Genomic DNA, 13,200 nt, shown 5'->3' on the forward strand with positions numbered 1-13,200 from the left:
AACACCACTTAGTGTGGATTTAAACATTTTCTAATCTAAGTACTGCAATATTTACTAGATAAGTTCATACGTATTGTTTTTAATTAAAAATTCATATATTAAGGAATTATTACGCCACATTTAAGGTTTAAGAAATATTACAAGCAATAAATAGTGTTTGATTCATATTTAACAAATACAATTTTCTTTTAATGTGTTTGTGTGTGTTTTAGCATACATACATGAAATATGCATATATCTAACTTAGAGAGGTTGTACGTATTATTTTTTAATTATCAACTTTACGAATACAATTAAAAATAATAATCTTAAGAGAAACTGAAATCTATTTAATGTTCTAAATTGTTAATATAAAAATAAAATGTATAACAACATATTTCATACTGTGGGGTGCAATTATTGCAATTATACTGGTTAAAACCGTAATATTATTAGTTCAAAAAAGAAAATCTTTCGTATATATAGAGTTCTTATATACTTGTCATGGAATTATAGTTTCCTAAATACAACACACAAGCTAAAGTTATGTTATAAAATAAAATTATATTTATATTGCAGTACAGTTGTTACATAAGAATAAATGACAAAACCTTTTAGATAATGCATAAGTTGAAAAATATTATAAATACGCAATATCTTATTTTGACACTTCTCAGAAAACATTCAATTGCGTAAATGTTAAAACAAGATAAGAAAGATGAAGTGCTCTAATCTGAAGGTGGCGTTAGGTAACAAGGAGTATATAAACGAGGTACGTCTTGGTAAAATCAGTAATACATTGTTACTAAAATCTCCATACTAACATGGAAGCCATCAAGATCGTTCTTCTCGTTGTCCTCGCCTGCTTCGTAAGTAACAATGATCAAATAAGTATTGAACAACCTATATTTCAGTAGGCAAACAATTTAAGAAATCTATTGTCATTATGAAATCTGCAATAACACACAGTGTCTTATATTATATAATCCAAACTTTACTTCTATCGAACTATTAACTATTAAAATTAAACGTAATTTATCGAATTATTTAGACAACTTATTGATGATTATAAATAATTCAATGGTTTATACAAGTGCATTTGAAAATTTTCAACTTAATAGCAATGGGATTTACATAAACATTTATGATGTATCATTAATGCAGATTATAGTTTAATATTTCAAAATGTTCCCAATAAACTGATTCATTAATCTTTATCATTACTCAGCAATTCATGGATCCTAGAATATCACCTATATGGCAGATTTATAGTGCTTATTTCATATAAACAATTTTAAAGGGTAATGTTAGGAGATAAGATCACATTTAATAAACTGAGCAAATATTTGTCTATAACGGCGACAATAGATGCTTATATAATTTGTAAATAGGTTTTATTAATAATTCTATAACTTTAATGTTGTACTGAAATTTGGTCGAATCATAACTTAAAATAAAAGTGGGCTAAATTATGTTTATATTTAGCAAAGAGACTGGTAATATTTCTGTATCGACCTTCATATAGATGTGTTGTCATACATGGTTAGCAACTATAAAGAAATATAACTTAATTTATCCTATGGGTCATTACTTATAGATAAAGATTGCCAACAAAAGTCACATGTTTGAAAAATAAAACAATACTTAATGTAAATTAATTATTAATATTATAAGAAAACATAAAACTGAGAAATAAATTATTATATATCAATTATTTATATTTAGAAAATAAGATTGTACTTGAGACAACATTTTTACTTGAGTCTTATACATTATTTTTACATTGACGATTAATTTATTTCAATGGTATATGATGTTTGTACCACAGATGCAAGGCCAGGCAGTTCCAGTTAAAAAGACAAACGACCTGAAGCCACTGCTATACATCACCGTGACCGCTGCAGCCTACACCGGCAAGGAGGAGACTCAGGTAGCCCAGTTGGAGCTTGACGCCACCATCTCAGGCCAGCCTAAGTCCAAGCATGTCGATATTCGATCTATCACTGATATGATCAACAACAAAATGTCTTCAATCCAAGTGAGTTTATTTTAGATATTTTACTTACTGACTTAAGCCTACATATGAAACCTATTGTACATTAATTTAACACGATCTATCTCATTTAAGTACAATAAAAAAAGTTTAGTATGTGTTATTACTTTTGCAGTTATTATCCTAATTAAGCGTTAAGAATATTGTATACTGGAATCTAATAATGTTATACATAAATTATTCAGTATTTTATTTTAAATTACATAAATGAAGGCTTCACACAGATCAATCTTTGGGAAATTTAAGACTATATACGATGGTTTCATAATGGCACCAATAGTAATTTTTACATTAGAAGAGGAATAATAATTAATTTTATACAGCCATTTATAACACAGTGTATTATGTTAATACTTACAATAAAACGATTTTATACTCCAATAAATGCATATACTCACATGCTTTATAAAATTATTAAACAAATTATAGAAAAACTAAAAAGTGTACTTCAGATAAACATATATAAATATAAAGATAAAGATAAAAATATTTCGAATAAAGATATTAAATATCAATACGTTTAAAATATCACCGTTAAATATTAGATATCTATTTAATGAGATAGTTAGTTAAGTACAATAATTGATATTAGTTTAAGATAAATCATTTTAATGCATTAACATAATTATTATGGAATATTCGTACTAACATCTCAGGTAACTTTTCATTATTCAGGATCAGAATATTGGTAATAAATATTGGAATAAATGAAAAAGTATGATTTATATTGACTAACTTACTGATATATGTTGGATAATGTTACATGTCTGTCTAATTTTATACATTTGGGGCAATAGAAAATATAAAGAATATTATAGTTGATAAGGTGGTTGCAACAACTTGCCTTTTAGTATAGTCATGGAGAGTCTGTACTTTATCTTTAGTGACTAATGACATTATGCTATATTTTCATTTAAAAAATGTTTTTCTTATATTTAGGCTCAGCAATACGATGAAAACACGGTTTCATTTGGCTCCATTAAGAACAGTCTTCCCCTAGCTGTCAGTGCCAAGATTGAGGCAGAGGTTGTCATCAACCAGTCTGATAAGGATCCTAAAATCTATGGCCTTGAACTGGACTTCAACCTTTGGGCCCAGAAGAAACATAACGAAACCCTTATTAAGTTCTAACTCAAGAAGTACATCTATCTAGAGTTCTAGAATGCAAATAAATATATTATAACATATACATTTGTTTTAATTTAATTTATAACTACTACTTAAAGCACAAGGCGTATCTGTTGAGATAATATTTCATGTGAATTTAATTTTAGACATTGGAGACACTAGAAAGTATAAAACAATATTATTGTTCACCAGGTGGTTGCATCGTTTTGTCTTTTTATATCGTCATGAAAAATCTGTAATTTATCTTTAGTAAGTATTTCACATACGAGTTTTAGTTTTTAAATTTATTGCCATTCTGATGTAAGAAAACAAACGTATGGTTCTTCTAAGGTTTAAAATTGTTTTACTACTATAGATGACTGATTTTTTTAAAACTTACTTTAGCTTATATATCCTTCACGTCTAACCGATTATGTCAAAAGGGGAAAAATAGCAAACAATACATTAAAAAAAACAATACTATATTTGTATTAGTTACGTAAGAATATACGCTACAAAATGGAGTGAAAACGTTAAGTTTTCTTTGCAATATATAATATCAGTACTTGCAAAGTATGTGATACATTCATGCATAGTAGTATCCTTTATAAATTAAAGTAACCTATATTATTAACAGTACTATGAAACCTAAGTCAATAAAAAATTATGTATTAAGTGTTATAATATTGCGAGATGAATTTTATTCATATGCTTATAATTTTACACGAGAATTAATTTCATCTTCGACAAGAATAAGTTCTATTAAGATGTATGTCAACCACGAAATTTGACCGTGTGTTATTAAAACTTATAAACAAATATGGAAAACTAATAAATTCAATTCACTTATAGTTTTCCCAAATATACCAGTTGTTTACAAAAGGATGACTCTCAGAAGTTTGTCTTTGTATAGATGGTTGCAGCTTCATTTCTTTCAACGTTTTTAATAATAATGTACAAAGAATTAATATTAATTATAACCAAAATGTTTTCTTAAGGAGGTTATCTGGGTATATAATTAATTACTTGCAAGGGTATTATCTATAAGTTCAAGTATATTATTGTATGTGTTTATTTACTTTGATATTAAACATGGAATTCGTTCTTTCCGTTCGTTTTCGTTTATGTTTTTGAATAAATATTCAAAACATAAGGTTCTAGATTATTCAACGCATTGATAATGTGATACTAAAATAAAATCAGTCTAAAATATTAACATTTGAAATGCTATTTAAAGGTCTAACAGGATATTTCCTTTAATATTGTTTTTATCCTAAAATACCAAAATGTTAACTTTATAAAATATTATTAATAACGTACGGAAAATTAAGCAACAACATGTCTATTATATAAAACATCTGGTAGGTTGACTGAATGTTTTCCACAATATTATACTAAACCAAAAAATAATTACATAAAGAACAGGAAAGATTTTGGATGCAGGATAATATGAAACTTTATTTATAAATAGATAAATGTATTGTAAATATTTTCAAAGGTATAATATTTCTTTTATAGACGCATTGACATATTTCTCTATATTATTTATAGTATTCAAATTCTTTAATTATATTAAATTTTTCACAATAACAAGGTAATGTAGTAAATATAACCATCGTCCATTTAAATTTGAGTTACTTCTGTTTAATGTGATTGTTTCTGTATGTAGGCCGATTGAACCTATTTAAGCTCCCATTTTGTACATGATTCTACAATCTTTATGAAATTAGTACCAATTGATAGCTATTGTATAAATTTTTAAAGCGTAACTTGGCGCACCTAGTACTAAGTATCCAGTTTTAGAAAAAATATATCATTTATATTAAGCATAAAAGAAGTTACGTAATCATTAGAGAGTATATCGTTATATAAATTATAATACATAATAAACAAATACATACGGGGTTAACTACATTCCAGACATTCGAATCAGAGTGGAAGACTTCACGTTCTCCCCATAGTGGATATCTGACCCGGAGTAATACAGGGTGAGTGGCTCTTGGTGTGACAAATTTTTTTGCGTTATAATTCAATGTAAATTTGATGCAATGGCGGTTATAAAACAAGTTTAACTCCAAAAATTAGGTCTGAAATGAATTATTTTCAGTATTTCTAAAAAACCCGTGTTTTTGTACTTAAATCTGATATTTCTCAGTAACGTATAGACATATGTGTGCAAAATACATCATTTTTAGATTCTCCGTTAAATTTTCAATTTTAAAAGTTATCGGTTCAAACGGTAAGAAAAGAAAATTAGGCTTCAGGTCGATTCAAATGGCAAATTTGCTAAGTTACAGACAAACTGAAATATCATTGAACCCCATCTTTTTACCACACCCTGTACACAAGAATGAGTCAAGTGATATTAAAAACTTTGCCATTTAATGGGCTTTAAAATGGTATGCCATATGACCATAGTTAAGTATTCGGTTACCTTCTTTTATCGGTTTAAATATTAAAACACATGCAAGCTACAAACAGATTAAATCAATTTAATAACAACTGTATTTAATGTTTATGTTTTATAAAACTGCCTCATAAAACATGCAATTGAAGATTACAAAAAATTAAAGCATTTTAAAATAATTTGTGAATGCTAGTTACGGATTAATGGTCACATCCTTTATCAATGTTTTAATTCCTTATCTTATCACTTTCACTAGTATTGTACATTCATTCATTATCTTGTTTTGTAAGACCAGTGTCCACATGAATTACTTCTACCTCCAATAAACTATTTTTCTGCTCAATTTAGTCAAGTGTAGGCTGCCATTGAGTTCAATACTCGATAATACGCTGATATGCACTTTATTTACGGGTTTTGTGATGGAAATGCGCATGCTGCCCAAAGAGCGTATCAAGCTCGCTACCCTGATAGTCGACTTCCCAGTAATAAATTGTGAACTGTACCTCCCTCCACAAGACGTTGATGGCGTCTTGAGAACACAGAATTACTAGGAAGTCGGCGATCAGGGTAGCGAGCTTGATACGCTATATATAGATTTTTTTTTTTGCTATGCCAACCGGTGGGGAAATCCTTTATGGACTACCTGGGGTAGCGAACCGTCACTCCCCAGAGTGTGGGACTCATACTGCGTATATACCCACAAAAACAACCACCAAAAGCATTTCCTCTTGTCAAAAATACTCCCCGCGGGACCGCCGCCAGGCATTACTTCGCGGGGAGTGACACGAGCTATCCGCTACTTCAGGGTGATCCAATTGACCTCATTTCAGGCAACACTGTAACATTGTTCGAGGCTCTCTAGATTGGCTGTAGGGGACGTCTCGATCGTTCCTCCTCCCTCAGTCTTGATATGACTTTCTTAGCAAAAGTCGCGACCGCGAGCCAGTTCACTTCCATTCGAATCATAGTCTCCACAACATTATCCGTTGTAGCAGCCTCACCGAGAACGAGGGACAATTCCACTCTTCCTTCATTGAATCTTGGGCAGTTAAAGAAGACGTGCTCTGCGTCTTCATCAACGGGAGAGCAGACCGGGCAGGCATCACTGATGTCATTGTGGGTGCGGTGCAGGTACTTTCTAAAGCACCCATGTCCGGTCAGGAGTTGTTGAGGTGATAATCTACTTCTCCGTGCTTCCTTCCGATCCAAGGTGCGATGTTTGGGATCAGCCGTTGTGTCCATCGGCCTTTGGTTGATTGGTCCCATCGCACCTGCGACGATTCCACAGTTCTTGAGCGTTCCACATCTCTACCATCCGTGGGACGTCGGTGATACATTCTTGAGCGCTCATCAACAAGCAACGCTAGTACATATATATATATATATATATATATATATATATATATATATATATATATATATATATATAGATGTGTGTGTGTGTGTCTGTGTATGTGAGTGAGTGTGTGTGTGTGTGTGTGTGTGTGTGTGTGTGTGTGTGTGTGTGTGTGTGTGTGTGTGTGTGTGTGTGTGTGTGTGTGTGTGTGTGTGTGTGTGTGTGTGTGTGTGTGTGTGTGTGTGTGTGTGTGTGTGTGTGTGTGTGTGTGTGTGTGTGTGTGTGTGTGTGGTGTGTGTGTGTGTGTGTGTGTGTGTGTGTGTGTGTGTGTGTGTGTGTGTGTGTGTGTGTGTGTGTGTGTGTGTGTGTGTGTGTGTGTGTGCAGTAACAAACATCCATGTATTTCTAGTTATCTATTTTTAAGGTTTTCCGATCATTTAACAGGACTACGTTAAATATATGGACTATCAGTTAAATAAATATATTGCACTGTTATCGCCTTCAAGGCTATTTAACAAATGTATAGGCTCTTGGTTTTCGCTGAGTTAGTTCAAAATTGACATTTAACGTAACATACAGACTAGAAAGTTTACTACCCAAATACCCAAATATACCCAAATACCCAAATACCCAAAACCCAAATATTTTAATAATTGTACATGATATTCATGTTGATTCATTCCATTTTTCTTTATAATCTCATTGAAAGTACCATGATAAATACATACATATATATATATATATATATATATATATATATATATATATATATATATATCCTATCTAGAAATCCATACTATTTAGATTTTTACGAGAATCACGTTGCAGAATAAGGTAAAATGTTCAACTGGTAAATCTAAGGAACCAATCAAACAAAGTATCACTTGTGTTGATAAGTTAATTTTAATGCTTTATAATTATCCGTTAACATATTTTATCATAAACAGTTATGTTGGTATGTGTTTTCTTGTTGCTATCATAGCTATTTATAAACATTCCTTAAATGTGACCAGTATCCTTTTTTGAATACAGAAATCAGGTGTCGTATTGGACAATTATTTTTTATTTAGTAAACAGTGTAAGGGTAGGTGAGGTAGAGTTAAGAGTCATATTTCAAACGTCTAGATGAATCATTTTGTCGCTACATTACGTAAATACAGTAAGAATATGAGTTTATTCAACAGCAGGAAGCGCTGAGCGTATAGTGAATGCTAAAGTATGTAGGACAAAACGATCTTGTAAAAATCCACACTCATGGGACGTGGTGGTATACAAGTATTTGTGTTGTTAGTTATTTTGCATTAAACTTAAATTGATTGCCTCATTCAATTATGTCGAAAATAAATCTTAAGTGGTTTCGTTGTTTAGTGTTATCATACAATTTCTTATAAAAAATATCTATTGATGTTCGTGATTCAAAGAATCACTTAAACTCTTAAGGAAACAGTTAGATTGATTACTTCCGCTCAACTAAAATTGTAAGCGAGATTCTATGTCTTCTATTTCTTCAAATAACGCTTTCACTTTTGATTTGAGGTCTATTTTTGGCAATGGAAGGATTGTACAATCTGAGATCAGATTACAGATCTAGAAACGTAGTGCTAGTCATTTTTTGTTTCACTGAACGGTAGCAAATTTCCACAAAACCCTGCTTCCTTCATAACGCTTTAACGCTAACGAATTCCAGTTATCACGCGTAAGACGTGTCTATTTACTCTCATAATTTCCTTCTTTTATTATCTTTAATTGTCTGTATTAATAATAAGAAATTAAATATTGCATTTGACTACTTATATTTCAAACTTTTTTGCCACAACTGTTACTTACTGTTTGGATAAAATATTTTAACAGATGTCAGTGTAACAAAAAATTTTAAATTTACTTTTTAATAATAGAGAGCTTTCAGTGAATCATATCATTCGAGGGACTAAAAATCTTGTTTTGTCTGTCTGGTTGTCTATAATTCTCTCTGATTACCTGCACAATGAATGAATAACATACTTATACACTTGATACTTAGCATTGAGCTTCATTTCTATATAACGTCTTCTTTGAATGTGGTGCATGTTACTCCTTACAATTTGGGTGTGCGTTAGCAAATATCTTTTTATTGTTATAAGGGATAACCACAATGACAACAAGAAGTTAAAAGAATAAGTACATTTTGAAATACTGTTAAGATCATGAGGATGTTAATTATATCATATTATTACATGTATGCTGCACTAAACTATTTTAAATTGTTTTGTCTGTAATTAACAATCTATAGCTCATTTAATTATTGGTCATTAATAGAATCATACGAAATTATTTATCTGCGATGTAAACATTGCCATTATTGATACATAAAATATTCACCAGTGCTTAGCCTCATTACATGCACCAACATGAAAGTTTCTGTCTGATAAAAATTATACTTCATGGACATTTTCAATTATACAGAGCAGTTCGTTTTCAAGATATCGCCCGTGCAGACAGACAGATTTGCAAAAATTAAATTTTTCTATCCGATCATCTGAACTTTAATAATTTAAATCCAACAAATCAAAACTCAAACTATACTCTGAATTAACATGGGAATCTAGCTAAATCGTCATCCGATTTATGAAAGATCCGATTAAAACTAAATATGATTTATGAAGTGAAATATAAGCGTACCAAACTGTAGAGCTGTTATGTATTACTCCCTTAGAGCCCAAAGTGTCTCTGTAAACGTCTATGTCAATTTATTGCACTGTAAACGTGGAATTTTGGACGTTTGTTTATCAACACATTTAATACAACTTTTCATTGGTAATTTAACAAACGAAAATCGCCTTTTCTGGTGCTCTTGAGTAGGCTACAATTTTTAATACATGGGATTATAATTATAAGGAGGTCGACGCTTTATCAAATTCAAAGGCAGTTTTTCTTATATTGATCGTATTTTGAAAATGTCGTCCAGTAATTTCATCATTCACGCAAGATAAAAGGAAATTTGATGTAATACTTATTTCTACCCAAATTTAATCTTTTAACACACACAATGAAAGTTATAACTTCAAGATATTCCTAATATTTAACGTTATTTCAATCGCAAAAAATTTAATTTAATCGCTCAAGACTTTTACCTGAAAATAATTGTACAAGCAACTTCACAAAAACTTTTCGCAATTTTTTTATAAAAACATACAATTAATTAATTATAATTTGAAGTATCTATATTTTGTAAATTTTTTATTCATTCTTAATTTTTTGTTCACAATTGAAATAAATATTTTTTACTTCTTTAAATTTCATTTTAAATCTTAGAAAATATTTTCCTGTAATTTTTAAGCCACCTTCAGCTACGTTTTATTTAACATCATGATGATGAAGTACGTTATGACCATTTTGATGAAGTACATTTGAAACTTTTGATAATGACTCGTTACATGTAAGTTATTATATATGGAAAATTAAACAGGCTTTAGAGGTCCTCATATTAATTATACCAAGGACTGTTTGACAAAGATTTTGATTAACATGGTAACATTAATTTATAATAAGAGCCCCTATTTTATTTATAATTTATAACTGTGAAACAATAACCACATCACACGTGAGCACGAGCCAAAAGTTTATTCACAGGAAAGTAAAAAAATTATTTTAGAAAATTGAAAACACATTGACAACGTGCTTTAAGTCATAATTATGTCATCAGAAATAATTTCATTTAACAGTAAGTAAACCATTTTTTTATAAAATATATATTTTATAGTTATTATTGTTTTAAATTAATTGTTTGTATTCTGTGGATAAATCATTTGCACATTTTAATCTTGTCTGTTCGTTAACTTTAGAAGAGGAGATTATAAAACATTAGCGTCCTAGTGTAACACTTTTCAGTTTAAGCGAACATATAATTATTTACCCTTATGTACTATTAACGCTCCGACCTACTATAAATTTGTGCCTATTCGGCATGTTTTAGTAAGAATTAAATTTATCTCATTGCGTTTTGGAATACGCGTTGCTTCCGTACAATGAATGGTTTTCCATCTTCTTTTAAGTATCGTACAGGAATATAAAACCTCTTCCTAAATAAGTTACTTACATGTGTTTTCATTTGAATTAAAAATATATACAAGCTATAATGTATTATCTTTGAAAAGGACAAACACAAGACATCTCAATAGTATATTCACAAATAGATTTTTTTTCAGTGGCACATAGAATCACATATGTCAGCTGAACCAACTAAATTACAGTTAGAGAAGAGAATAAATCAATTTTGAAGGGACTCTTGTAGTGATTTGGAATAAACTTGGATCCGTTGTTGGTTATCACATTGGAAATTTTTATTTAACTCCTAGACAACTACATATAAACTAAGTTACAAACAGAATACTATATCATGTTTTAGAAAACTTTAAAATATGTTTTCAAGGAATATAGATTAAATAAATATTCCAATAATCTCTAATAAACATATTTTACGTTGATTATATTCTAATATAATTATAAAATACAAGTAAGAATACGCAAATTTAATTCTACTATTAATGTACAAGTAATATTAGAAAGCAAGACTTTTTGTATGTTATAACAAAATTATAAATTATAGTCCTCTCCTATAAACAATCTTTAAAAAGTATATATGATATTTTATTTTAAATAAAAAAACCAATTTACAAAACACATTTGTTGGCACGAAAAATACTGGAAATTAGATTTACATTAAATGACAATAACCGAAATTAGACGCGTTATGACCAAAGTAGTAATTCCCAGACTTGTTCATGAATGTATTTATTTTATTAAACGTCGAAAGAAGGTAAAATAAACAATGGTACAACATTATACTAGTTTATTAACATATATTCATAAGTATGCACCTTAAAAAAATTTTGTTGGATGTGTCAAACAAGTCAACAACCATTCGCGTCGGAAATATAATTCACTCAAGCACATGCACATAAGTGCTCATACACGTGCTATGCCAAAGTAATGCCCCAATTAGTATTTTTTCAATGTTTAAAGCAATTAAACGACCTGTAATAAAACTGTTATATCTACCTAAGGTTTACAACAATAACTATAATATGCACGTTTGGCATATATTGTGGAATTTCCAAAAATATACAATTATATATCCTAACAATTTTCACCAGTTAAAGAATAATATAAAATGGAAATAAATTATGTATCAGGAAATTTAATCAGAAGGAATCGGTAATATATATTTTTGTTACATAAGTCTGGTTTTGCTGAGGTCAGGAAAAAAAAGAAACTGAGCCGTATTGAGCTGTCTCCTCAACCATCAGTTTTAATTAAGGTTCCCAGATTGATTGCTTCCTAGTTGGAAGAAAAACACTGTATTGAATTCACTAAATTAAATGATGCACTCTGGTTTTTAATAATAAAAAATAGTGTTATCTATTTTATTATATTCAATAGCAACTGAACATGTCCAAAATCTGGTTAATGATCTTTTTCAACGTCTCATTTATAACGGTTGTATAACTATTTATGTTAAGAAAAGAAATGTACTTTAAATTCAATTTTTTTAATGGTCCTAAACCTAATATCTTTTAAGCTACATATATGTAATAGGGTTGTCCGTTTCTCTATTTTTAAACTTAAATAAAGAACTTTACTTACACATTTGCATTATTTTTATGTCATTAAAGAGTATTTAATAGACTAAGAGTTTTATGCAGGAGTTGTATGTTCGTTTATGACCTCAAGAATAATTAAATTCTACATTATATTAAAAACTAATATCTATTGCTTTAAAAAGTAGGTAACGCAGTATTTTGTAACACAATACTATAAACAGCTCACTGAATATTACAATTTAAATCCCATTCTTTAATCTTTGCAACAATACCTAAGATTCATTATTTAAATTTTAAAAAGTTTACATTACAGGATAAATTATTTTAAAGTACAATCTGGTGGGCAGCGATTAATCTGGGGACTGTCGCCAGGTGAATTAGAAACTACCAACATTATCCGGAAAGGTGGGCTGCTGGAAAGATCAGGTTCGCTCAAGGGTCACCCATCGAAGGCTAAAGCATATTGAAAGAGTCGTTGCAGCATTGTTCACTTTGAGAATATTAAAAATGTTTGTTTTGTTTACATTGCTGTGTCCAAATTTACTTTTTATGTTACACTTATCTATCTGTCTTATCTATGCACTGTCCTACTATTTTTTCGTAGATTAGTGAACTGTTCAACTGTTAGAGCTAATAAATAAGGAAATATTATTATTTATAACACAAAAATGATTAAACAGCTTCGCTATAACGCTATTTAAATGATTAAAATAACCACAAGAAATCATATTAAATATAA

General features: G+C 29.7%; 2 protein-coding genes across 2 annotated transcripts; one reads left to right on the forward strand and one right to left on the reverse strand.

The window, feature by feature from the left end:
- Positions 1–693: 693 nt before the first annotated feature.
- On the forward strand, positions 694–3,219 carry LOC124364472. The gene is made up of 3 exons (XM_046819991.1): positions 694–848; positions 1,808–2,017; positions 2,972–3,219. Exons 1-3 carry the CDS (start codon positions 804–806, stop codon positions 3,161–3,163), a joined length of 447 nt encoding a protein of 148 aa, XP_046675947.1. The 5' UTR covers positions 694–803; the 3' UTR covers positions 3,164–3,219.
- Positions 3,220–6,404: 3,185 nt separating this feature from the next.
- LOC124365442 lies at positions 6,405–6,812 on the reverse strand. The gene has a single exon (XM_046821423.1). The coding sequence runs from the start codon at positions 6,810–6,812 to the stop codon at positions 6,405–6,407; it is 408 nt and encodes a 135-aa protein (XP_046677379.1).
- Positions 6,813–13,200: the final 6,388 nt, after the last annotated feature.

The sequence above is a fragment of the Homalodisca vitripennis genome, chromosome 6 (genome assembly GCF_021130785.1).
Source record: "Homalodisca vitripennis isolate AUS2020 chromosome 6, UT_GWSS_2.1, whole genome shotgun sequence".
NCBI classification, from domain to species: domain Eukaryota; kingdom Metazoa; phylum Arthropoda; class Insecta; order Hemiptera; family Cicadellidae; genus Homalodisca; species Homalodisca vitripennis.

Coding starts and splice junctions, on each gene's coding strand:
- LOC124365442 (XM_046821423.1), bottom strand. CDS start 6,812: ATGGGACCAATCAACCAAAGGCCGATGGACACAACGGCTGATCCCAAA.
- LOC124364472 (XM_046819991.1), top strand. CDS start 804: ATGGAAGCCATCAAGATCGTTCTTCTCGTTGTCCTCGCCTGCTTC. Junction 849..1,807: donor TCGTTGTCCTCGCCTGCTTC/GTAAGTAACAAT, acceptor TTTGTACCACAG/ATGCAAGGCCAGGCAGTTCC. Junction 2,018..2,971: donor ACAAAATGTCTTCAATCCAA/GTGAGTTTATTT, acceptor TCTTATATTTAG/GCTCAGCAATACGATGAAAA.